The sequence below is a fragment of the Prionailurus viverrinus genome, chromosome A3 (assembly GCF_022837055.1).
Source record: "Prionailurus viverrinus isolate Anna chromosome A3, UM_Priviv_1.0, whole genome shotgun sequence".
In the NCBI taxonomy this organism is placed as follows: domain Eukaryota; kingdom Metazoa; phylum Chordata; class Mammalia; order Carnivora; family Felidae; genus Prionailurus; species Prionailurus viverrinus.
The window spans coordinates 67205410-67233042 of NC_062563.1; the positions used below are offsets into that span (position 1 = coordinate 67205410).

Consider the following 27633-nt stretch of genomic DNA (forward strand, 5'->3'; position numbering starts at 1 on the left):
TAGTAAAAGAAGTGAACAGGTATTATAAAACAATGCAGAAAATATTGTTATAATATGAATAAGGTGGTAGGTACTCCAGAAAATAACGCAACTGACGACACCTGCAGAAACTGGGCAGGTTGGACTGAGGAGACATTTGGGATCGAAGACAAAATGATGACTGGGAGTTTGCTACACGGACAGGAAAGGGCCATTCTGGAGCAGAGAGAAAAATTTGTGTTGAAGCCACAACCCTTGAAAGGTAAAGGAAATTTAATTATTAAGTAAACTCTGTGCCCAACGTGGGGCTTGAACTCAGGACCCAGAGGTCAAGAGTCTCGGGCTCTACGGACTGTGCCAGCCAGGCGCCCTGGAAGAGGAATTTACTGGCCCAGATAACAGACCTGGGGTGAGAGGCGAGAGCACTGCAGGCTGAGGGAGATGTTAAGTCTGTGGGAAAATTAGTCAGCAGAGGATCCAAACTTTTTCTGTTTTCCAAGATATTTGAATTTTAACTGTAGGCCACTGGTTTCAAAACTGATTGTCGGGAATACCCAAGGATGTTTTTAAAAGGATCCGAAAACCCACCTTCATAAATTCCAAGCTTTTGTATGTGGGTGTGGCCCAGCTATATCTTTGAAAAGCCTCTGGAGTAATTCTGCAGTTGAATCAGGGTTGGAGCTGCTTCCTTGGGTAAAGAGTGAGCCAAACAGGAGAGCAGGATACCTTTCCTAAAGCAGGTAACTGTGCAGGATGCGTTCTGACCTCCTTCAGATCTTTGCTCAACATTAAAAAAAATTTCACCCTATCTTTATTTTCCACCTATACAGTTATCTTCTAATAATTTTCTTACTATACATTTACTTAATATATCATCTGAATTCATTCATGAGAATACAAACTGAACAAAGGCAGTGGTTTTTCTCTTTCCATTTCTAGTGATCCTCAGATTCTAGAAGAGGCTGGCACATAGAAGGCCACATAAATATGTTTTTAAATGAATGAATCAGTCAAGGAGAAACGAGAAAGAATATGGCTAATAAAGAACAATAAGGAGGTTGCGGAAGAAACCTGTAATCTTGATGTTGGCAGTTTGCTTAAAAAGGAAAAGGGAGACAGGGAAAGGGGGTGATTTTATTTTTTAATTTCAGTATAACTCCAGTGTTACGTTAGTTACAAGTGTACAATATAATGATTCAACGATTCTAAGCATTACTCCCTGCTCAGAGAGGGGTGCAGTTAAAAAAAATATATATTAGGACGGGAAGAAAGGCTAGTTTTTCCTTGTTTTCAAGTTTCTTTCTGATCTCACTCATACTTCCGGGTTCATAATAAACTCAAGAGAGCCAAAACGTCCCACCCGGCCGCCTTCCCTAGTTATCTATCCCCCTGGATTCCTTTCGGATGCAGCAGAAAAAGTCTCGAGGACCTAAAATCTTTTAACGATGGCTGTCTGCCAGGGTCGGCGCGCGACCTAGGCTCAAGCATGCGCAGTAGACAGTTGCCAGCGTGCGCGGGAAGCTGGGCCGCGTCCGTTTGTGATTGGCTGCCGCGGCGGACTCCCGCCCACCGAAATGCAGCGCTCGGTGCTGATTGGGTGACTCCGCAGAGGCCGGACGTCGCACGGGAGGGAGGGAAGGGAGGCGGGAAACAGCTTAGCGGGTGCGGGGTCGCGCAGTTTTTTTCTGGCAGGCGGTGGAGCGGCTCCGAAATGGCGGTGCTGCCGAAGGAGACGCTGCAGCTGGAGAGCGCGGCCGAGATCGGCTTCGTGCGCTTCTTCCAGACCATGCCGGAGAAGCCGACCACCACGGTGCGCCTCTTCGACCGGGGCGACTTCTACACGGCGCACCACGAGGACGCGCTGCTGGCCGCCCGAGAAGTGTTCAAGACCCAGGGGGTGGTCAAGTACATAGGGCCGCCAGGTGAGGGCGGGGACGGTGCGGGCCCGGGGGACCCCGCGGAGGGGGCTCCTCTCAGGCAATGGGCGGCGTGCGACTCTTGGGCGAGGAGGCACGGGGGCGGAGACGTCGGTGCTTCCCGGGGATGGCGCTTTCTGCGGCCGCTGCTTGGCCAAGTGGGGCGCCACCCGCCCCTGCCCTGCCTCCGTCCTGAGTCTGTCCCTCTGCAGCGGCCCTAGACCTGAACTAACAACGGACACAGGGAGAACGGACACGGAGAGAGCGTCCCGCCTGCCAGGCGTTGGGCGAGGCGTTTTAATACATTGTTCTTTCTTGATCCCCTGCAGTCGCGTGGGTGTCTGCCCCCCGCCCCGCCTTGGCCCTGTGGATCTTCTCGCAACTCCCGACCAGGAGTGAGATTTAAAATAGAAGGTGGTCTGGGAAACCGTTTTATGTCACCAGTGTGATTTTGCCCACACGCAGTGCAGGGATCTGGAATGGGTTACTGTTGATGGGCAGTAACTGTTGCCAAGTGGTCAGAACCTCGCTTCGCGCCAGATTGCCTGGATTCAAGTCGCGATCCTCCACTTAATAGCTGTGTGACCTTGGGCTAGTTACGTATGTCTGGGCCTCAGTTCGTCACTCCATGTCCTCTGTAATCCCAGCCCCATCTCTCCAGCATCATCTCTCCCTCTAAGGCTACATACAAACTTCACACCCTATGTGAGCTATATGTTCTAGATGTTGTGTGTTGATCTTTGCTGCCTGGCTCCATTCTGATGATGGAAAGAGCATTCTGGCAGGAGTGAGGAGTCGTAGCTTCTAGTGCTACTTTTGTCACATGCAGATGGGATGTTATTGACAAAAAGGATGTTTTATTCCTTAGACAAAAATTTGTTGAGTGCTGCTGTATCACGCAGGGTTATGGACACTGGGAAAGACGGCATCCCTGCCTTCACAGAGATCTTTCTGGTGGAGAGCAAGGCAGAAATAACAATTCACTGAGAAAAATTGTGGAGGTGTGCTCCGTAGCAAGTTGAAGAAACAAAGAGGCAGGAATGCCAAAGATTGGAGACCTCAGAAGCACTGCATGAGAAGCTGAATTTCACTTGAGTCTTGAAGGACCGGGTGTTTGCAGCAGAGAGGATCTGAAAAGAGGCAGATTGCTGTTGCTAGAGCAGAAAACCCTGAGGAGGGTGGCTCAGGTGGATGGGATCAGATGATGAAAGGCTCTTTATGTTGTACTGAGTTGTTGGAATTTTATGCTGTAGGTCCCTGAGAAGTTGGATGACTTACGTAAAAGGTGAAGTGATATGTTGGATCATTTGGCTGTAGGGTGGGGGTTGTTAGAAGGGGCAAGAGTAGAGGTGTTGGGATCAATGAAGACCAGCCAGAGATCATTATGGATGGCTTCATAGTTAACGGTGGTCTAAGTTGCTTTCCAGTTTTAAAGTTTTTCCAGGCTAGTGCACTTAACTCTCTTATTTTTGTATTATGCAGTGGAGAATAGTTTAAGCATTTAAAATGATGTAAAAAGTTCTAAACATACTTGTATGTTTGTCTACATTGAATCACTGATTTTTCTATGCACCTGTTAATGATTCTAATAGTTTTTCTATTTTAGATTATGAAAGGAATAATGGATATTAAGCATTATACCCATTTATTGGGAAGGAAGTTTAGTATAAATATCCAGGAATCTTTTATACTGGAGTGTAGGCTTTTAAAAAACAAAAATTTTCCTTTTATTGCTCTTGAAGGTTGAAATGTGTTTACTGGGCACATTTCTAAGAATAGAGTAACCTAGACTGTCATCTCCTCTTAGTCATGCTGAGAATGGCATTAAGGGTGAATTTAACTTGGGGCCCCTGGGTGGCTCAGTTTGGTTAAGTGTCTGACTCTTGGTTTCTGCTCAGGTCATGATCCCATGCCATGGGTTTTTGGGATTGAGCCCCGCATCTGGTTCTGCACTGACAGCATGGAGCCTGCTTGGGATTCTCTCCCTCCTTCTCTCTGACCTCTCCTGATTGTGTGCCTGTGCATGGTCTCTCTCTAAATAAATAAACAAACTTTAAAAACAGGTGAATTTCACTTTTCAGAGATTAGCAAGTAAATGTGTTATTCCTAAGGATCTAGTTCTTATGTTAGACATTTATGCCAAATATACATTTTAGGTAAATGATTGTCCTAATATATGTTTGTGTAGGATAATAGTTACAAAAAGATCAATCATTTGTTACTAGAAATCGGCTGAAATAACTGGAAGAGGGAGGGACTCAAAAGCAAAAATGTACTGTAGATCTTCAAAGCTGATGTCTTGCAGTTTTCACTATGCAGGATGCAGTGTAACTGAAGATCTTTTTAAATAATGTTTTATTTATTATTAAAAATTTTTTTGAAGTTTATTTATTTTGAGGCTCTCTGGGTCTCAAAATAAACTTCAAAAAAAATTTTTTTAATAATTTTTTGGGGGGAGAGGCAGAGAGAATCCCAAACAGACTCCATACTGTCAGCCCAGAGCCCAAAATGGGGCTCGGACTCATGAACTGTGAGATCATGACCTGAGCCTAAACCAAGAGTCAGATAATTAACTGACTGAGCCACCCAGATGCCCCTTGATTTTTTTTTTTTTTTAAAGTTTATTTATTTATTTTGAGAGAGAGAGAGAGAGAGAGAGAGAGCATGCATGTAAGCAAGGGAGGGGCAGAAAGAGGAGAGAGAATACCAAGCAGGCTCTGCACTGCCAGCACAGAGCCTGATGTGGGGCTCGAACTCATGAACTGTGAGATCATGACCTGAGCCAAAATCTAGAGTCAGATGCTTAACTGACTGAGCCACATAGGCCTCCCAATAATGTGTCATCGTTGGTGTAAGGCTGCCAATACTTGTTTCTTAGGAGGAATTTTCCTTCAATTTAATACTATGCATAATGTTAAAGGGTTAAAAAAAACCTTTTTCTTTGTTTCTCTGTTCCACCTGGAAACCTGATCAAGTTAAGGTTAGTTATGTTTCTAGGCATTATTGCTTATTGCAGAACTGTAAGGCATGATGAGGACCACGTGTACTTGCACTCTACAAATCTTGGACCCTGTGACCTTTTCCCATATTATTGAGCAGTTGAACTTGTTTCTGACTAGAGAAAATAGAAATCCTTAGACGAGAAGTCCCTCAATTTCCTGCCCTTAAACCTATACTTTAGGTAAAACAGATTTGTTGAGATATTATTAATATACAATATGATTTACACACTTAAAGTAAACGGTTCAGAGTGCTTTTATTTTTACAAATCTGTGGTTTTTGTAATAAGCCATTACACATGGCACGTTTTATGTATTTATATTTACTTTCTAAAGTAATGTATGGACCCAACATGGGACTCGAACTCAAGACCCTGAAATCAAGAGTCGTCTGCTCTACTGACTGAGCCAGCCAGGTGCTTCCATAGTAAATTTTAAAACATTTTTTGGGGGTGCCTGGGTGGCTCGGTCGGTTAAGCATCTGATTTCGGCTAAGGTCATGATCTCACGGTCCATGAGTTCGAGCCCCGCGTCGGGCTCTGTGCTGACAGCTCAGAGCCTGGAGCCTGTTTCAGATTCTGTGTCTCCCTCTCTCTCTGCCCCTCCCCTGTTCATGCTCTATCTCTCTCTGTCTCAAAAATAAAAACGTTAAAAAAAAATAAATAAATAAAAATTAAAAAAAAATAAAACATTTTTTGTCAGCCCCCAAAATAAACCTGTACCTATTAGCAGTCACTCCCCACCCCTTCCACCCTCTCCTGTTCTCCCAAACCTAGGCAACCACTAACCTGCATTCTCTCTAGATTCGCTTATTCTGCACATTTCATAAAAATGGAACCATAAAATATGTAGTCTTTCATGACTGGCTTCTTTCCCTTAGAAATATTTTCAAGATTCATCACTGCTATTAGTACTTCATTTCTTTTTATTGCCAAATAATAATCCATTGTATGGATATACTGTATCTTGTTTTTATCCATTTGCTAGTTCACAGACATTTGGGTTATTTCCTGAACCTATACTTTTTTAAAAATTTTATTCATTTTTGAGAGAGTGAACACACATGAGTGAGTTAGGTGCAGAGAGAGGGAGACAGAGAATCCTACTGACAGTGCAGAGCCCAATGTCGGGCTCGGACCCACAAACCACAAGATCATGACCTGAACCTAAATCAAGAGTTGGATGCTTAAGCTACTGAGCCACCCAGGCATCCCTTGAACCTATACTTTTTAATGTCATCTGTACCTTCTTTCCTTCCCTGTTGTGTCAGTGAGGAGGTGGCCTTTTGCTATGGTCTGGATCCCATCCCCACTTCTCAGATGTGGCTTTCTGTTGATCCTTTCTTTCTTCTGTCTGGTTCATTCTATTAGCATTTAGACTTAGTTGCATCTTCTTAGCTACTTTTAATTTTCAACATCTAGTGATAACATTATCGTAATAAAGCCCTGTGAGATGGGTTAGTACCTAGCTCCCAATTTGTAGATTAGGAATCTGAATCACTGAAAAAGAAAATTACTTAGCCTTTTGCCTCTTTTGTTGTCAGATCTCAGCTTAGAAAGCGTCTCCTTTTGGAAGTCTTTTTTGATTCCCACGTTAAGATGGTCTGGTTAGCTGTGCCTCTTAGGTGTTCCCTGACCTGAGGCTTTCTTCCTACCCTAGACACGACAGGTATTCTACCATATTGCCCATCTATCCCAGTAGACTGAAAGCTCCTAGAGGGCAGGAACTGTGTTTTAACCAGTGTCTTCCTCTGAACCCCAGCACCTGGCACAGTGCCCACGTGTAGCAGACACATGGTAATTGTCAGCTGAATGAGGTTGGGGGCTCCAAATTATTCCTGAAGAGAAGAATCTTGTATGAACATGACGCTGTTCCTTCTGCTGTATCCCAGGTGGAGGCTGGGTAGCTTTCTGTCCCTTATTTCATGCAAGGAGGTCAGTTTTACCTCCCATCTGATTAGTTGTGTTTATTTTATTTTTTTACAATGTTTATTTGTTTATTTTGAGAGAGAGAAAGCAAAAGCGTGAGCAGGGGAGGGGCAGAGAGAGAGAGGGAGACACAGAATCCGAAGCAGGCATCAGGCTCTGAGCTGTCAGCACAGAGCCTGACACGGGATTCAAACTCACGAACTAGGAGATCATGACCTGAGCTGAAGTCAGATGTTTAACCGAGTGAGCCACCCAGGCACCCCAAGTAGCTGTATTTTAGATGCCTGTCAGTAAATAAGACTTAAAATGCACTGCCACCCAGTATGTCACAAAAACTCCTTTGAGAGAAATAGTAAGTATCTTTGGAGGATAACCTTGGCAGTTGGGCAGCCCTTCTGTACCTTAGCAATGGGGGTAGGGGAGGCCATGGGGGGAGGGGAATTACCTCATTTGTCTCTTCACCCCACCCACTCTTAAGAAATTACCACTGTTGTGAACCTGTGTTCTGTTGAATTTGTCGGTTGAAAGAGGTTGAAAGACTTGACCGGATTCCTTCTACCCAGAGCCAAGTAGATAACATTGATGTGCAAAGTAGTTGAATGTAATAGGGAGTGGTGGGGCTTGTGGATCTGAGAGTGCTTGTTCATCTGGTGATAGCATTCAATTTCAGATGCTTTAAAAACCCTGTACTGGCCAGACAGTTCTGCTGACACATCGTACTGGGTTGATGATTTAAGAGCTGTTTCAGAATTTTGTCAGACTGATGATTTTTTTTCCCTCTCTTAGAATTATTTTTGCTGAGTTAGACTTTACATTTTGCCTTCTAAAATGTAAAGGAAGATTTGAAAAGCAGTATTTTTTAAATTCATTGTATTTATTGGAAGTTGCTGATAATCTTCACAGTGGTGTTTATAAGTGTCTTTGGGAGAAATTCCTCTGTGATTTTTATGTCAGTGCTTTCCTTGAGCAAAATTTTTTTCCTTATTTTAATGATGTTTCATCATGAATAATATTACTCATGTGGAATTCAACTGGATGGGTTGGTAGGGTGACCAATCATTCTAGTTTTCTTGGGATTGAGAGGGCTCCTGGAACATGGGACTTTTAGTATTAAAAATGAGAGGGGGGGCACCTGGGTGGCTCAGTCAGTTAAGGGTCTGGCTCTTGATTTTGGCTCAGCTCATTGTCTTCTGGTTGGTGGGATTGAGCCCCATGGTTGGGCTCTGTTGACAGCATGGAGCCTGCTTGGGATTCTCTCTCTCTCTCTCTCTCTCTCTCTCTCTCTCTCTGCCCTCCCCCCACTCATTCTCTCTCTCTCAAAATAAACAAACTTAAAAAAAAAAAGAGAGGGGTGCTTGGGTGGCTCAGTCAGTTAAGTGTCCTTCAGCTTGTGTCATGATCTCACGGGTCCGTGAGTTCGAGCCCCACATCGGGCTCTGTGCTGACAGCCTGGAGCCTGGAGCCCGCTTCTGATTCTGTGTCTCCCTCTCTCTCTGCCCCTCCGCCACCTGCATTCTGTCTCTCTCTGTCTCTCAAAAACGAATAAATGTTAAAAAGAAAATTAAAAAAACAAAACACCAGAGAGTTTTGGGCAAAGTGGAATGAGTGCTAGGCAAAACCAGGAAATAATTTAAATGGGACCTACCATTCCACTCAGGTTCTCATCGTGAGTGAGTGTTAGTTGGGAGATGTGAGTCTGTTGCAGGCTGGAGGCCTTCATTTTGGAGGATGCCTCTGGGAAGTGTGAGTACAGGCGTTGTTGAATGGGAGTATAGAGTAAACATAATTTTCATGCAACTTGCTTTCTAAATGCAAGCTAGAGAAACAGCAATCTATTCAAGTCTAAGAAAAATGTGACTGAGTTGAAGACTGGTGGCCTAAATAGTGTTTTGCTGTACGTTTGAACTGATTGCCTGTATTTTAAACATTGGGACATTTCATGAAAAAAAATCATATTTTGAGCTGCTTTTGAAAAGTCTGCCCAGTTGAAAACTCTGAGTGTGAATATCCCCGCTGCAAAGCAATGGGTTTGGAGCTGAGTGGCTGCTCTCTGATGTGTTCCAGATTCCTCCTTTACTCTCATGTGCTTTCCTTGTTTTGTCACTGTTCCCACCACTCTGTATGATCTCTTTTGAAGCCACTTGTCATGTCAGCTCCGTTGTTCTCTTCCTTTGGCTTCCTTTGCTCATTTGATACCTGGCCTGGTCCCTGTAAATACTTGTTTGTCAGTCCTGGATGAGATCACGAGGAATGTTCTAGGGAAGAACCTTAGGCAAGATTTGAACCCTTTTTGAGGGTGGCAGACAGTGGGGATTCTTATACTAATAACATAACTAATACTAGTACTTACAACTAATGAAGAAATGTTGGGAATATTAGCTGTGTTTAGGTGTACAAAACAGTTGAATTATGTCATTTAATCTTCATGCTTAATTATATTTGATATTTATACTTGACATGATCTATTATTTAAAAGAAATTTTAAAAAATGTTTATTTAGGGGCGCCTGGGTGGCGCAGTCGGTTAAGCGTCCGACTTCAGCCAGGTCACGATCTCGCGGTCTGTGAGTTCGAGCCCGCATCGGGCTCTGGGCTGATGGCTCGGAGCCTGGAGCCTGTTTCCGATTCTGTGTCTCCCTCTCTCTCTGCCCCTCCCCCGTTCATGCTCTGTCTCTCTCTGTCCCAAAAATAAATTAAAAAAAAAAAAAAAAAACAGCAATCCTTTAAATAAAAAAAAAAAATGTTTATTTATTTTTGATAGAGACAGAGTGTGAGCTGGGGAGGGACAGAGAGAGAGAGAGGGAGACACAGAAACCCGAAGCAGGCTTCAGGCTCTGAGCTGTCAGCACAGAGCCCAACATGGGGCTTGAACCCAGGAACTGTGAGATCATGACCTGAGCAGAAGTCGGATGCTTAACTGACTGAGCCACGCATGCATCCCTATTATTTTTTAAAAATACTTCTTTTTAAGAGAGGGAGGGAGGGGCGCCTGGGTGGCGCAGTCGGTTAAGCATCCGACTTCAGCCAGGTCACGATCTCGCGGTCCTTGAGTTCGAGCCCCGCATCAGGCTCTGGGCTGATGGCTCAGAGCCTGGAGCCTGTTTCCGATTCTGTGTCTCCCTCTCTCTCTGCCCCTCCCCCGTTCATGCTCTGTCTCTCTCTGTCCCAAAAATAAATAAACGTTGAAAAAAAAAATTAAAAAAAAAAAAAGAGAGAGGGAGGGAGAGACAGCACAAGTTGGGGGGGGGGCAGGGGGGGTACAGAAGATCTGAAGTGGGCTCTGCTAAGAACTGAGTGCTAGATGCAGGGGTCGAACTCATGAACCGTGAGATCATGACCTGAACCTAAATTAAGAGTTGGATGTTCAACTGACTGAGCCACCCAGGCATCCCTATTCTGAATTACTTACTTTTTAGTTTTTATTTGAGAGAGAGAGAGAGAGAGCAGGGGAGGGAGCAAAGGGAGAGGGAGAGAATTTTAAGCAGGCTCCATGCTCAGTGTGGAGCTTAATGCAGGGTTTGATCCCTCTGGGGCCTCTGGGATATTGACCTGAGCTGGAATCAAGAATCGGATGCTCAACTGACTAAGCCACCCAGGGGGTCCCTTAAATACTTTTAAGTGGTATTATCACTGGTATTACCTGTTATTATAAGAAAATTGAATTTTTATTCAATTTGATGGTGTGAGTGATTTTATTAATTTTGTAAGAAATTGACAATTGCAAATCAAAACTAAGGTGGGACACTTTTCTAGTAAGAGTTCTTAACCTTGGCACTATTGGTATTTTGGACTGAGTATTTATTGTTGTGAGGCGCTATCCTGTGCATGTTAAAATTTTTTAAAAAATATTTTTATTTTTGAGAGAGAGACCTAGTGTGAACAGGGGAGGGGCAGAGAGAGACAGAGGGAGACACAGAACCGGAAGTAGGCTCCAGGCTCTTACCTGTCGGTGCAGATCATGGGAGATCATGACCTGAGCTGAGGTTGGATGCCTAACCAACTGAGCCACCCAGGTGCCCCTGTATCCTGTGCAAGTTTAACAGCACCCCTGCCTTACCCATGCGATTCCATTAGTACTCTGCTGTCCTCCCTCCCTCAGTTGACAACCCAAATGTCCCCAGGCTTTGGCAAATGTCTGCTAGAGAAGCAAGATTATTCCTAGCTCAGAACCAGTAATCTGAGATGAAGACCAGAAAGTTTGAAAACTCTGTGTTGCTTGGATAGGGGAAATAAAGGCACTCATACTTTATGGATGATAGTGTTAATTTACACAGCCAACCAAAGGGAATAGTCTGGCAATATTTATCAAAATCACTGTATTCTTTGATAAAATCCAGTTTTGGGGCTTTACCTTACAGATGTACTCATATTGGAGAGTGAAGCATGTACAAGATTATTCATACAGCATTGTAATAGAGACTGGAAACAACCTATATGTTCATCAGTAAGAGACTAAATTATAGTACATCCTCAGAGTCAATGGAATGTTTGTAGCTATAAACAGAAAGAAGCGGATTATGTAGTGATGGAACAATCTCCAAAATAGGTTAAAAAAAAAGGCCAAGATACAGAGCACTGTTTGTAGTTTGCAACCATTGATGTAAGAGAGGAACAAAGTAATGTTTGTGTATGCATGGCCTGTGTTTGGAAATATATTAAAAAAAATTTAATGTTTATTTTTGAGAGAGACAGTGTGAACGGGGAGGCACAGAGAGAGGGAGACACAGAATCTGAAGCAGGCTCTAGGCTCTGAGCTGTCAGCACAGAGCCTGACGCGGGGCTCAAACCCACAAACCATGAGATCATGACCTGAGCTGAAACTGGACTCTTTTTTTTTTTTTTTTTTTTAAATTTTGAGACTCTCTTCATATATATATATATATATTTTTTACGTTTATTTATTTTTGAGAGAAGGAGAGAGACAGAGCATGAGTGGGGGAGGGACAGAGAAAGAGGGAGACACAGAATCGGAAGCAGGCTCCAGGCTCTGAGCGCTCAGCTCAGAGCCCGACGCGGGGCTTGAACTCACAGACTGTGAGATCATGACCTGAGCCGAAGTCGGATGCTTAACCGACGGAGCCACCCAGGCGCCCCTGAAACTGGACTCTTAACCCACTGAGTCACCCAGGCACACTGGGAATATATTTTATAAACTGATGGTACTTGGCTGAACTCTATGTGTAGGGGATCAGTGTGAAAGGGAAGTCTCCTTTTTGCTGTACTTTTTTTTCCTTTTTTTAAAATTTAAACCAAGTTAGTTAAAATAGTGTAATAATGATTTCAGGAATAGAATTTAGTAATTCATCACTTACGTCTAACACTCAGTGCTCATCCCAGGTGCCCTCCTTAATGCCCATTTAGCCCATCCCCTCACCCAACACCCCTCAAGCAACCCTCACTTCTCTGTATTTAAGAGTCTGTTATGGTTTGTCTCCCTCTCTGTTTTTTATATTATTTTTGCCTCCCTTTTCTTATGTTCATCCGTTTTGTATCTTAAATTCCACACATTAGTGAAATCATATGATTTTTGTCTTTCTCTGACTGGCTTATTTCACTTAGCAAAACTCTACTTCCATCCACATTGTTGCCAATGTCAAGATTTCCTACTTTTTGATTGCCGAGTAGTACTCCATTGTGTACGTATACCACGTTATCTTTGTCCATTCATCAGTTGATGGACATTTGGGCCCTTTTCCATACTTAGGCTGTTGTCGATAGTGCTTCTATAAATATTGGGGGTGTGTGTGCCCCTTTGAATTAGCATTCCTGTATCCTTTGGGTAAATACCTAGTAGTGCAATTGTTGGGTCAAAGAGTAGTTCTATTCTTAATTTTTTGAGGAACCACCATACTGTTTTCCAGAATGACTGCACCAGTTTGCATTCCCACCTTGCTGTACTTTTTCGAACCTTTGAGTTTTGATCTGTGTTACCTAGAACATTTTGCAATGAATAATGACTAATTTGTTTTTATGGACCTTTTCGGAAAAGTTTAATTTCATACAAATACGATATAGTTATAAGACTCTTTGTTTTTAATGTTTATTTATTTTGAGAGAAAGAGAGCTAGTGGGGGAGGGACACAGAAGGAGAATCCCAAGCACGCTCTGTACTATCAGCACACAGAGCACAACGCGGGGCTCAAACCCACAAACCACGAGACCACGATCTGAGCCCAAACCAAGAATTGGCTGCTCAACCAGCTGAGCCACCCAGGCACCCCATGTAATTATAGAACTCTATTCAGACCTCTGAGAAACTAATTATAAGAAAGGACAAGTAAGTTTATCTATATATGTATTTACTTATTCTTTTATCTTTCTTAATTTTTTATTTTGATGTGTAGGTTCCATGAAAGCAGAAGAGCCATATCTGTTCATTTTATACCCTTCAACTACCAAAGTCCTTCAGATATGTAATAAGGGCTTGATAAACAGTTTATTGAAGAAATGAATTACTGAGAGAAGAATGTGGCTTGGGGGAACCATTGTGTTACTATTTAAATCCTTAAATCTGTAACATGTATTTTTAATATTTTTCTTTAGGAACAAAGACTCTGGAGAGTGTTGTGCTTAGTAAAATGAATTTTGAGTCTTTTGTAAAAGATCTTCTTCTAGTTCGTCAGTATAGAGTTGAAGTTTATAAGAATAGAGCTGGAAATAAGGCCTCGAAGGAGAATGACTGGTATTTGGCATTTAAGGTAATTATCTTCCTTTTTAATTTGGTTATTTTTAAGAGTAGAAAAAATAAAGATGTGAGGGAATTCTGTGTGCTTTAATATTTTAACCAGGTTGTGATAATAAAATATTTGAGAAACTAATATTCTTTAGCATATGGTTTTTAAAATCACAGTTTAATAGCAACTTTGAAATTCACATTATGAGTATGACTACTCTGAGCATTGTCAGTATTCCTGAAACCTAAATAATAAAATAGATTTTACATAAAGTTGAGTGCCAGCATTAGACAGATTTGATTTTACTGTTTTTAAAGTAATAACGTCCAGATTTACTGTATCCCATATATCTCCTACACATCTGTAACATGTTTGTATCTTTGTATGTGCCTTTCTCTTCCATTAAGTTTATAATTTTTGTAAGTCAGGGACTTTGTTTAATGATGATCATTTTTTGGTGTCCCTGGAAAGGCTTATTTCTTTTTTTTTTTTTTCCTGGAAAGGACTATTGACATGCATGCTTCTGTGCCTTCGTGGAGATAGCACTATTTTATTTTATATAATGACTGTCTTCATTGCCATTCTGTAAGGTCCTGTTTTTGGTTGTTCAACTGCAGGTTCTGTAACCTGCAGAGTAGGTTCTCAATAAATACTGCAACGAATGGTTAAAATGTTGGGGAGTTACAATTTATTCTTGAAAGGGAATAAATGTGTGGTAAGGGAGACAGTGCTTTGGGCTTATAGTCAGCATATTTCATTTCTTTTCTCCTCTGCCCTTCTGGGTGTCCATGGTGTATTTCCCAACCATCTCCTGTATCTGTTTCTCCATAAACAGTAAAATTAGAAGGTTTTTAATGATGTTTTCCAACTTGAAAGTCCTGTGAGTTTTTTCTTGTGAGGTTTAATAGAATATCTAAACATCTGATCTTGGTACTACCTCAAATATAACATTCAGTCTATGTTCCATACTGTGTCCTCCTTCCCCCACCTGCCTTTGTAAGTATGTCTGTATTTACTGAAGATTATATCTGGGAGAATTTAGCATTCTACATTATGGAGTTTTCTGGGAATTTTCATTTTTGTTTTACTGAGAAAAGTAGGGCTTTTACTAAGAGTTTTAGTCTGTGTCTTGAAAGATTTTAGTAGAAAATTGAGGTACCACAAAGTGATGTTTTTTCATTTTTCACAGAACTCAATTAGTAATAACACCAAAATGTAGAATCCTAAATTTAAGAGGTTACCATGATTATCATCCCATCATACCTCACTCCTCTGTGTCCTGTCAGAATCCTTCAAGATGAATTCACTTTAATTCCTACCTTTTAAGTCAGGGGGAGATTTTTTCAAATATATGTCTATCAGGTTAAAAAGGTGGTATCTTAATCCTGACATTTTAAGAAGTTCAGATCTAAAGCTGCAAAAACTGATTTATCATGACATTTTTTAGCTTTAAAAAAATTTTTTTTAAATGTTTTTATTTATTTTTGAGACAGAGAGTGACAGAGCATGAGCAGGGGAGGGGCAGAAAGAGAGGGAGACACAGAATCTGAAGCAGGCTCCAGGCTCTGAGCTGTCAGCACAGAGCTCGACGCAGGGCTCGAACCTATGGATTGTGAGATCATGACCTGAGCTGAGGTCGGACACCTAACCGACTGAACCACTCAGTTGCCCCAGACATTTTTTAGCTTTTTGATTCTATTGTAAATATTAGTGATATTTAAAGTAGTTGGTCTCTTATGATTGATTTCTTTCCCATGTTCTCAATGGTATGTACAGAGTGGGAAACGATCTTGGATACAATCTAGTTTATAGATTAACAGTCTTATGTTGAAGGACCCTTAAGAACCCAATTTTATTAGCTACTATTCCCTTTTGAAAGTTTAAAGGTGTGCTTTGTAACCTGTATGTGCAAATCTGAAAAATGTATGTAAAAATATGATGTTTACATTTACAATTGAATCAGTGCTTTTAAAATTTGAATGCAAGATAACACTGTTTTTCCATTTCATTTTTAAAAAAATTAAACATTTTATTTTAAAGTAATCTCTACACCCAATATGGGGCTCAAACCACAACCCCAAGATCAAGAATCACATGCTCTACTCACCGAGCTAGGCAGGCACCCAGCCCTCCATTTCATTTTTTTTAATTGATTTTTTTTTTTTTTATTTTAGAGAGTGAGGGAGAGAGAGTGCTAGCAGGGGAGGAGGCAGAGATAGAGAGAGAAAGAATCCCAAGCAGTCTCCACACTCAGCATGGCTCCCGATATGGGGCTTGATCTTGACCTTGTGATCATGACCTAAGCCAAAATCAAGAGTCAAATGTTCAACCGACTGAGCCACCCAGGCATCCCCTTCCTTTTCATTTTTGATCCAGATTTTAATCAACAATCCATAGTTACAGGATATTTAGAGTCATTTTATGGAAAAATCAATGATTATCATGATTATGATGCTAAAGTCCTTCAAGAACTGTTGGGGCATCTGAGTGGCTCAGTTGGTTAAGTGTCCGGCTTCAGCTCAGGTCCTGATCTCATGGTTCGTGACTTTGAGCCCCACATCAGGCTCTGTGCTGACAGCTCAGAGCATGGAGCCTGCTTCAGATCCTGTGTCTCCCTTTCTCTCTGCCCCTCTTCTGCTCGTGCTCTCTATCTCTCAAAAATGAATAAATGTTTAAAAAAAAAACAAACTATTGAACTATTGAAGGCTATTGGTTGCTTAAGTTTGGTTGTCACCGTGGTCCTTGGACTCTTGGTGACTCTCCTGTTTAATACCATGGGTGGTCAGTTGTCTCAGAAAATGCCTCATGTTAACGGCTTCCTATCAGCTTCTGATCAGGTTGAAATATGTAGTGTCACCCACTGACTTGACACAAAAGTGAAGAAACTTGACCCTTTAGTTGACTTGTGCAGTCTTACAGAGAGATTTCTAATCTTTTTGAAATATTGAAAATAGGCCAAGGATCCTTTATTTTGAAATGACTGATGTAGAACAGTCTCTACATTTTACAGATAAATATATTGATAGAGAATTAACTTTCCAAGGTCAGTATTTGTAGCTAATAATACTGCTCTCCTATGTGGTATAGCTAGTCAGAGAAAATACAATGTGCAACCAATAGGTAGGCATTTTGGCAGGATGTAGAAATTTAAGTTTACAATTGACAGGATTATCAATTTGGATATCTTAATTATTGTGTGTGTATAAATCCAGCTGCCAAATTTCAAATAGGCTTCATACCTGGTGCAGAGCCCAATGTGGGGCTTGAACTCAAAACCCTGAGCTTAAGACCTGAGCAGAGATTAAGAGTTGGATGCCTAACTGACTGAATGACTTAGGCGCCCCTCCAGCTGTCAGATTTCAAACTGAAAGTCTTTTTTGCCCAAGTGTCCTGAAAATAATTGGAAAACTAGGGAGGATACTTTATAGAAAATAAGGTAATAGTAATTGGAATATATTGTTATAAGCAATTTTTTTTCCAACAGTAATTGGAATATATTATTAGGAACAATTTTTTTGGGTAACTCTTGTTTGCTATGAAATTTTTTAAGTGCATTCAACAATTCTTCAAATTTTTGTTTATTTTTGTTAAGGCTTCTCCAGGTAATCTTTCTCAGTTTGAAGACATTCTCTTTGGTAACAACGATATGTCAGCTTCCATTGGTGTTGTGGGTGTTAAAATATCTACAGTTGATGGCCAAAGACAGGTCGGTGTTGGGTATGTTGACTCCATACAGAGGAAGCTAGGACTTTGTGAGTTCCCTGATAACGATCAGTTCTCCAATCTGGAGGCTCTCCTAATTCAGATTGGACCAAAGGAATGTGTTTTACCAGGAGGAGAGACTGCTGGAGACATGGGAAAGCTGAGGCAGGTAAGGGAATCAAGTCTAGTGATGGAGAACCTAAGCTTAGGAAAGGTTCTAATTAACATGCTATTTTATTTAAGAAAAAAAATAATTTTAAAGTCAAATATTTTTGTATTTAATTACAGTAATGTTTTATATTGAGGATTATCTTGATGTTTATCTTTCACAGAAACTTTGTATATTTAAGAGGATTGTAGGACAAGTTGTTTCTTGTTTTACTTCAGATCCTTCCTCCCTCCCTCCCTCCCTCCCTGAAAGAGTAACAGAATGCCATCTTGAAGGGATCACAGCTGATGAAAGGAATGCTTTCACAGTTGTGAGGGGAGGTGATTGAGGTCCACTTAAAAAAAACCAATTTATTACTGTATTTAGCATGGATTTATCAAATAAATAAGATGCAGATCTTCAGTTTAAGATAGTTTAAGTGGGACCTTTAGCCTCTTATTTCATTGAGTCTTTTTAGAAAATTCTGATTATACTGTTTGATTATACTGTTTGTGTAAGTATATGATTTATTTAGGTATTTAAGGGATATTGTATCCTTGAAGGATTCTTTTCTTTTTGTGGGCTTCAGATACCATAAGAACTGCTTGGGAAATAGGAAATATATAATGGGCATTGTTAGCATAGATAGTATCTAAACAACTTTCCACAAGTATTATTCTGTTAAGAGGTTTTTACTATTGGGACTATTTTTGGGGTGGGGGTGCTATTTTTAAAAACCTTTATATGAACATACTTTTAAATTACATGACAACTTAGTTTATAGATTTTAAAAATATGTGTTAGTATGTATGTCTTCCCAGTGTCTTGCACATTGTATAGAAACTTAATGTGGGTCAATAATTTAAGTTGTTCTTACTATACTTGTCAGTGATATGATTTTTTCTCATTTCTTTTTTTATTTTCCTCAAAGTAATTTAAATTATTTTTTGTAAAATAGGTTATTCAGAGAGGAGGAATTCTGATCACAGAAAGAAAAAGAGGTGACTTTTTTACAAAAGATATTTATCAGGACCTCAACCGGTTGTTGAAAGGCAAAAAGGGAGAGCAGATGAATAGTGCTGTCTTGCCAGAAATGGAGAATCAGGTATGTGGATTATAATGTGAATTTACTCTTAAATTATAATCATGGCTTTTGGAAAGCTACTTCTTTCATATCTCTCCAAAGTGTTAACTGTGAATCACTGATATTAATTAAGCTTATTTTTACTGTGATTAAACTTTTTTTTAAAAAAAAATTTTTTTTTTTCCAACGTTTATTTATTTTTGGGACAGAGAGAGACAGAGCATGAACGGGGGAGGGGCAGAGAGAGAGGGAGACACAGAATCAGAAACAGGCTCCAGGCTCTGAGCCATCAGCCCAGAGCCCGACGCGGGGCTCGAACTCACGAACCGCGAGATCGTGACCTGAGCCGAAGTCGGACGCTCAACCGACTGAGCCACCCAGGTGCCCCATAAACTTTTGAAAAACTTGAGGAAATGACTAGAAAAACTGAAACATAACCTTAAATATAATTGCATTATATTTACATAACGTATATCCTTGGACCAAGAAAGAGTTTTATTGATTTCACAGGAAAGAGCCTGATTAATGTCATTTAAGTGGATGAGATAGCATAGTGGTTGTAGGGGGGAAAAAGACCTTTCAGAGCTTTATAATGTACAAGTTGTAGAGTCTTTAATAAATTACTTCATCTTTCTTTTTTTTTAAGTTTTTTAAATGTTTATTCATTTTTGAGAGACAGAGACAGAACATAAGCAGGAGTGGGGCAGAGAGAGAGGGAGACACAGAATCGGAAGCAGGCTCCAGGCTCTGAGCTGTCAGCACAGAGCCTGACACGTGGCTCAAACCCATGAACCATGAGATCATGACCTGAGCTGAAGCCTAATCAACTGAGCCACCCAGGAGCCTCAATTACTTTATCTTTCTGAGAGGCAGTTTCATTATTTGTTAAATACATAATAGGTCTTATAGGATTGTTGGGGAGATCAGGAATAAGAGTGAAAGTATATATATGTATATAGCACATAATGCATAATAAATACTACATTTAAACAGTTTGGCTAAAAAATCGGCAGATTATATATGTGTAGTGGTAGAAATGAATATGGAAACAATGTAACTTTTATGGGATTTTCAGTGGTTGATGTGTTTCTTTGTTCAAATTTTCAAGGTCGGTGTGGCTTGAGATGTATTTTTATGGTAAAATATTGGAAGCTCTTCACAGGATATTTGTGGGTCACTGATAAGTAACATGGAAAATTCTGTTGTATACTTAAAAAGACAGGACAAGCTATTAAACTTAGAATTCCCAAAGTAGATTTCAAACTAGAATGAACTGGGACTGTTAATGACTGTCATGATTTTGTGGTTATTGCTTATCATGTAATAGTTTAATTCCTATAAACTCCGTAATTCTTTTACTTTTTGTGTGTGTAACATAATCAAAAGCCAGTATGTATGAGCAGTAACACTGGTATTAGAAACTTACCTCTTGAAAATGTGAAGACGCTTTTAGGGCTACAAAAAGTTTTTATCTGTGCTTCCTGATGACACTGCAGGAAGTGCAGTGCTGGAGTTTGTCAAGGACAGGTAGATGACTGTTTTCAGTTAGGGAAAGCAGGTACATTTCACAAGTCTAGTATCAAATACATTTTAATATGTAGGATTTGTCGTTGGGCTATTGGTTTGATGTCCTGAACTACTTATGTTACAATAATAACAGATTATTTAAATTTTTTATTATTTAAATATACATGTAGGAAAGTGCATATATCCTAAGTGTATAACTGAATTTTCATGAATTGCAGATCCCCAGATAACCAGCACCCGTGAAGCAGAATAGAGTATCAGGACCTCAGACCTTTTTTAGGCTTCCTTTCAGTCATTACCCCAAGGGTAACCATCGTTCTTACCTCTGCTAGCATAGACTAGTTTGGCCTGTTTTTGTAGTTTACATTAGTGGAATCATATGGTTTATATTCTTTTGTGCCTGGTTTCTTTTGTTCAGTATTGTTTGTAAGTTTTACCCATATTGTCATGTGTCACGGTTGATTGTGCTTATATCTTTGGTTGTGTAGTATTCCATAGGGGTGAACATGCCAAACTTCATTCATTTTACTCTTGATAGGCATTTCAGTCATTTCTACTTTTGGCTATTATAAATAATACTATTCTAACAGTAAATTTTCACTTTCTAAAACTCATTTTTTAACCTTAAGAGATTTATTTAAACTTTGTCTGATTTTCTTGGTTTGGATTGAGAAGGAACACAAAGGGAAATGATAGTGTTCAGAATTTATTTTCATTTTGCCATTTGTTTTTTAAATACCTCTAGGATTTGTTTATATATGTTTTTATATATACTCTAGAGAGTGAGGGAGACAGAATCCAAAGCAGGCTCTAGGCTCTAAGCTGTCAGCACAGAGCCCGGTGCAGGGCTCAAATCCACAAACTGTGGGATCATAACCTGAGCCGAAGTTGGGACACTCAACCAGCTGCACCCCTAGAATCTTTAATTAAAAAAATTTTTTTTTTTAATTCTTAATCTTAGGTTGCAGCTTCATCATTGTCTGCAGTAATCAAGTTTTTAGAACTCTTATCAGATGATTCAAACTTTGGACAGTTTGAACTGACTACTTTTGACTTCAGTCAGTACATGAGGTTGGATATTGCAGCAGTCAGAGCCCTTAACCTTTTCCAGGTAAAAAATAACATGTCTTAAAAAACTTAATGCTTAAAAAATGTTTCCTTTATTCTATGCTGAGGAATATTATTAAGGAGCTTAAATATTTTGAAATATTATATGTAGACATGCAGCTTTAAATTACTATATTTTTCTAGGTACAAGCTATATAAATAGTATTTGTCCTGGCTTTATGAATAATTTTATTATATTAATAGCAGTTCTTAAAAAATTAATTTTAGGAAGTTTTATGTCTAAAACTACAGTAATTACAAAGTAATTTTGGTTTGGGGGAAAATACACAGCAGAAAATCTAGATTAATAGGTTGAAAGTTTGATTTTAGGAAGAGGAGCTTTTTTTTTTTATTTTTTTTATTTATTTTTATTTTTTACGTTTATTTATTTTTGAGACAGAGAGAGACAGACCTGCATGAACGGGGGAGGGTCAGAGAGAGAGGGAGACACAGAATCTGATACAGGCTCCAGGCTCTGAGCTGTCAGCACAGAGCCCGACGCGGGGCTCGAACTCACGGACTGTGAGATCATGACCTGAGCCGAAGTCAGTCGCCCAACCGACTGAGCCACCCAGGCGCCCCGAGGAGCTTTTTGTTTTAAGAAAAAATTATTTTATACACATTTTACTTAAATAAATTAAAAAATATATTTTTTTAAGTTTATTTTGAAAGAGAGAGGCAAGAGAGCATGAGTTGGATAGGGGCGGGGGTTGGGAGGTGAGAATCCCAAGCAGGCTCCACACTGTGCAGAGCCTGATGTGGGGTTCTAACTGTGAGATCATGACTTGAGCCTAAACCAAGAGTTGCACGCTTAACTGACTGAGCCCCCCAGGCGCTCCCCAGAAACCTTGTTATTAAGTTTATTTATTTTGAGAGAGAGGGAGAATGTACACAAACGGGGAGGAGGGGAGAGGGAATCCCAAACAGGCTCTGCACTGGCAGCGCAGAGCCTGATATGAGGCTCAAACTCACGAACCATGAGCTCGTGACCTGAGCTGAAACCCAGAGTCAGATGTCCAACTGACTGAGCCACCCAGACGCTCCTGCACATCTTACTTTAATAGCCACCAAGACAACTGTTTCATTTCCTCTAATGGACTCTGTCTACCAATTATGTTGACCTTCAACATATGGCCATAGCAATACATATGAGTATGTATCATGCATTTATACACACATGCACACATTCTAAAGCACCATGAGACACAGGCTACAGTTTCACACAACTGGGGGCCTCTCATGTGCAATTGATCACTGGTTTGCTTTACTCAAGACTTTAATGGGCTTGGTCTGGCCGTTAGTTCCAGTTCTCCAGAGAGGAGTTAGGATGACATAATGAGTCACAACACTTTGGACATCATAAAAGAATGGAAATAGGCTAAATGTGAGATGGCATCTTGAAGCCTCCACTTTGACCATGTGGATTCAAAATACTCAGGTGCTGTAGTATAGACTGACCCCCAGCCTGACAGTAAGCCGGCTGAGGAAGAGGAACTTCTGTGCAAATTTCTCATTTAATATCTGAAGAATATAAGTGTTCTTGTTCCCAAAATTATTTAATTATTTTTCGTAGCACAGTAAAGTTTTCACTAATGAGCATGCTATTCTTTTTTGTTTTTTGTTTACTAGGGTTCTGTTGAAGATACCACTGGCTCTCAGTCTCTGGCTGCATTGCTAAATAAATGCAAAACCCCTCAAGGACAAAGACTGGTTAACCAGTGGATTAAGCAGCCTCTCATGGATAAGAACAGAATAGAAGAGAGGTATATTACTAATGTACACTTCTGTAAGCTTTGGGTAACTTCTAATTACTCCACAGGATTATGCCATTTACTCTAATATGCAAATTTGCTCCTGTATTTTTGCATGTGACTGCACAGAGAGCTAGCTACATAGTGATAAGAGTAGTAATGATTTAGATTGATTTGATAACTTATTTTACTATTTTTTTTTTCACTATAAAAAAGTAAAGTTTTATCAGAGAGATGGATGGATAGTGTTTCAGAACATAAACTTAGGAGCGTGAGTACCTTGATGCAAGTTATGTCTCTAGCGCTTATTAGCTGTGTTATCTTGGGACAGTTACTCAACCTCTGTGTTGCAGTTTCTTCCCTTTTAAAATGACAGTAATGACACACCTATTTTGTAGGGTTGTTATGAAGATTGGATAATTTAGTATATATAAAGTGCTTTGATGAGGGTGTAGCACATAGGAAGCACTTCCTCTTAATTATTTTGGAAAGGGTTTTAAGGCAACCTAAACATTTATTTCAGAAAGTCACTTTAATTGAAAAAATGAAAGGTTCTATAATTCTGCTACTTGAATATGATTAACATTTGGGTATATTTTATTTTTATCTTTTGTTTTATATGTGGGTTATAAGACTTTAAAAGAAGTATACATAAGAATATAAATGCTAAGTGTTGCAGCTTGGTGGATTTTCACAAAGTGAACACATCAGTGTAACAACAGTCAAATCAAGAAACAACATAAGTAGCATCCTAGTGACTCTCCTGGAATCTCCTGCTAGTTACTACCCCTCCTCACTTCGAAGTAATCACTGTCCTTCTAACATCATAGATTAATTCGTTTTGCCTGTTTTTTGAACTTTATATAAATGGAGACATTTTAAATGACTTTTTTTTTTTAATGTTTATTTTTTGAGAGAGACAGAGCACAAGGGGGGTGGCGGCAGAGAGAGAGAGGGAAACACTGAATCTGAAGCAGGCTCCAGGCTTGGAGCTATCAGCCTAGAGTCCGACGTGAGGCTCGAACTCACAAACCGCGAGATCATGATCTGAGCTGAAGTCAGATACTTAACCAACTGAGCCACCCAGGCACCCCTAAATGGAGTCATTTTAGATGATGCACTCTTGTATTAATCTTTTTTTTTAAACATAGTTGTAAATCTTAATATAGTTATGTGCCCCAATTTTTCCCACTTATACGTCAATTTTCATAAGCATTTTTTACTGTTGCTGTTTTATCTTCTCATTCAACATTTTTTTTTTTTTTTGAAGTTTATTTATTTACTTTGAGAGAGGAGAGAGTGTGAGCGGGGAGGGGCAGAGAGAGGAGGAGAGAGAATCCGAAGCAGGCTCATACTGTCAGTGCATAGCACAGTACTGGGCTAGATCTTGTGAACTGTGAGATCAACCTGAGCCAAAACCAAGAGTCGGTTGCTTAACTGACTGAGCCACCCAGACACCCCTCATTCAATCAACATTTTTAGTTTTTACTAAGTACACAATATTTTATTGACAAGATGTACTTTATTTTACCTTTATCCATAATTAAGTTCTTTTTTTTAATGCATTTATTTTTATTTTTTTAGAGAGAGTCAGCAGGGGAAATTGGCAGAGGGAGGGAGAGAGAGAATCTCAAGCAGGCTCCACACTCAGCACAGAGCCTGATGGCAGGGCTGATCCCATGACCCTGGGATCATGACCTGAGATGAAATCAAGAGCTGGATGCTCAACTGACTGGGCCACCCAGATGTCCCAATAGTTAGGTTATTTCTAATGGCCTTATTTTGTACCTAATGTTTTCCATTTGGCAAATTAAGTGACACTGCCAGAATGGGTAAAAGATTCAATTTTTTTATGGCTACGATGTCAAATCATTCAAGAATTTGTTGAATACCTACTGAATGCTGATAATATACAAAAGCATAATGATCTTTTGACTATTTGGGACATTGCCAGACATACATAAAATAGTTGATCGGTATCATAAGACACCCTGTAAATAATTACCAAACTGAGTGTTAATCCTGTGGATTCAAAGAGCATTACAATAAAAATAACTCAGGAGGTTAGTGGTTTGTGGACGTGCTGGTATTTTATTGAAAATGCCAAAGTTGAGGGGTATCTGGCTGGTTCAGTTGGTAGAACATGTGACTCTTGATTTCAGGGTTGTGAGTTCAGGCCCCACACTGGGCATGGAGACTGCTTAAAAAACAGACAGACAAAAAACAAGGAAATGCAGAAGTTGAGATGCTATGGTGACTTTCTGAAGTCAGGTTTACTGGGAAGAAGAGTGGGATTTAGTAACTTAAAATAAGAAATAGGAAGGATTAGATAATTGCAAGTAATTAAAGCGGTTTACAGTTTTTAATTTTAATTATTTGTGAATAAGTAATAACATGTATACGTTTCAAGATTCAAACAGAACAGAAGGTTACACAGTGGTAATTCTTCTCCTCTTGTCCCCCAGTTCCCTGGGATCTCTTTCTCAGGGCCTCGATGTTCGACAGCTCAAGGGACACATTTCTTACTGTACTGTATGTGAGTTGCCATCGTTGCCCTGGGAGCAATCAGTCTTAATCAGCTTTTGAGTATCATTTAATGGAGAGTCTTTCTATAAACAAGCAAAATTTTATGCTATTATCTCTCATCTTTTAGTGTTTTGTTTTTTTAGAAAAATTAGGTAATTTAACTCTCAAGCGCTAGGTCATTGGTTATATTTTTAACCTTGGTCTCCTGTGAACAGAGCAAGTGACACTTGTCCCCTTCTGGCTTAACAACTAGAGCACGTATGTATTAAGACTCTTCTGAAACCTGAGATGTCATTTTTATATTATTTACCACAGTAACAAATTACTTTAGAAGATATGAAAATTAGATTTTTTTAGAGGATAAAGGTTTCTTCACAGCACATAGCAATAATTTCCAAAATCTGGTAGTCTATAAGGCTTATTAATTAGAAATAGGAGGGGCGCTTGGGTGGCGCAGTCGGTTAAGCGTCCGACTTCAGCCAGGTCACGATCTTGCGGTCCGTGAGTTCGAGCCCTGCGTCAGGCTCTGGGCTGATGGCTCAGAGCCTGGAGCCCGTTTCCGATTCTGTGTCTCCCTCTCTCTCTGACCCTCCCCCGTTCATGCTCTGTCTCTCTCTGTCCCAAAAATAAATAAACGTTGAAAAAAAAAATTAAAAAAAAAAAAAGAAATAGGATTTGCAAGGATGCCTTTATGAGTCAGAATATGATCTATTTTTCTGCACCTGTAAGGTGAGAAGAAATATTTTCTCCTTTTCATCTTGGTGAGAAATTTTTTGTTTGCCAGCAAGTATAAAAGCCCTTGGTTTTCAAGACCAAATGCTGAAATTCACAGATTAGGAGGAGAAAGTTATACTCCTTATACAGGTTCTTATTTGGACAGTCCCCTTGTTTTATTTCCCTTTCTCAGTTCTGTCTGCTGCGATACCTCTGGCTTCCTAGTTTACACCTTCAGGGTTCTCAGGGCGAATTCATTACCCCCTTCTCTGAGCATGTAGGATTGATCTCTTCAGGGTAACAGTAAAATCAAATTTTCTGTTTCTTACTGTCAACATTGTTATGGGATGATTCACAAAAGAGTAAGTAGTGGAAGTCTGTAAGTGAAGAGTTTATTTAATTTTCTTTTTTCAATACATTTTATTTTATTTTTTAATAAACTCTACCCCCATCATGGGGCTTGAACTCATGACCCTGAGATCAAGAGTTGTATGCTCTACTGATTGAGCCAGCCAGGCGCCCCAAGAGTTCATTTTAGGGGCACCTGGGTGGCTCAGTTGGTTGAGCGTCTGACTGTGGCTCGGATTATGATCTCGGGGTTGTTGGGTTTGAGCTCTGCATTGGGCTCTGCTGATAGGTCAGAGTCTGGAGCCTGCTTTGGATTCTGTGTCTCCTTCTCTCCCTGCCCCTCTCCTGCTCATGTTCTGTCTCTCAAAAATAAATAAACGTTAAAAATTTTTTAAAATTTTGTTGCTGTTGGGTGAATTCTGTTAAGGAAGGAAAAGTTTTCATTTTTCTTTTTTCATTAGAGGAGAGGTAGGGACAGATGTGATAAGATCTGAGTTTGGTGCATACATCTTATCAAGGACAGTAGTCCAGTTGATAGGTTCAGGAATAATGATGAAAATGGGATTACTTTTAGGTTATTACCAAGCTCTTAGGAGAAGGAGGATGATAAGACTGGTATCTGCTTTGTGTCTGGCACTTTGCTAAGCATCTGCTATTCATCAGCTCTGATGTGGTGGGATTGGTTTTAAAGCCAGGCTGGCCTGACTCCAGAGCCCTTGCACTTAATTGCTATACTGTATTTATTGCTTCTATCAATGGTATTTAATTTGATCCAAATTGGATTTTAACACCAGAAAGGAAGCATATTATTTTGGTTTTTATTTAAATTAAATCCATGGAATTGCTTTATATGTTGTCATGCTCATGTTTCCATTCACTAAAACCTACTTGCACAGAGACTACAAATGCTGCTTATTTTTAGCTAATGGCTTAAATACTTTTTATCTCCAGTGAGAATGATAAGTTATTACTTTTTAGGAGTGAGTATCTAGGTGTTTCTTCTTTTTTGTACTTTATCTAACAAATTAGGAATTATAGTAACTGCCATCTTTTGCCTTGTTGCTTCTGAGAGAGCAAGAAGGGTCATCCTACTGGAGTCATCTAAAAAAAATTGGCCAGGGATGCCTAGCTGGCTCAGTTGGTAGAGTGTTCAACTCTTGATCTCAGAGTAGTGAGTACTAGCCCCACATTATGGACAGAATTTACTTTATAAAAACACAGAAGTGTATAT

General features: G+C 39.9%; 1 protein-coding gene across 2 annotated transcripts in view; it reads left to right on the forward strand.

The window, feature by feature from the left end:
* Positions 1 to 1628: 1628 nt before the first annotated feature.
* MSH2 (mutS homolog 2) overlaps positions 1629 to 27633 on the forward strand; it is an 81193-nt gene continuing 55188 nt past the window's right edge. The window contains exons 1-6 of one of the 2 annotated variants that reach the window (XM_047853134.1): positions 1629 to 1901; positions 13365 to 13519; positions 17088 to 17366; positions 18304 to 18450; positions 20918 to 21067; positions 22693 to 22826. In XM_047853134.1, coding sequence (XP_047709090.1) covers positions 1691 to 1901; positions 13365 to 13519; positions 17088 to 17366; positions 18304 to 18450; positions 20918 to 21067; positions 22693 to 22826 — 1076 coding nt within the window. In that variant the 5' untranslated portion in view covers positions 1629 to 1690. The remainder of the gene's footprint in view (positions 1902 to 13364; positions 13520 to 17087; positions 17367 to 18303; positions 18451 to 20917; positions 21068 to 22692; positions 22827 to 27633) is intronic. The other variant, XM_047853135.1, reaches the window with a different exon arrangement.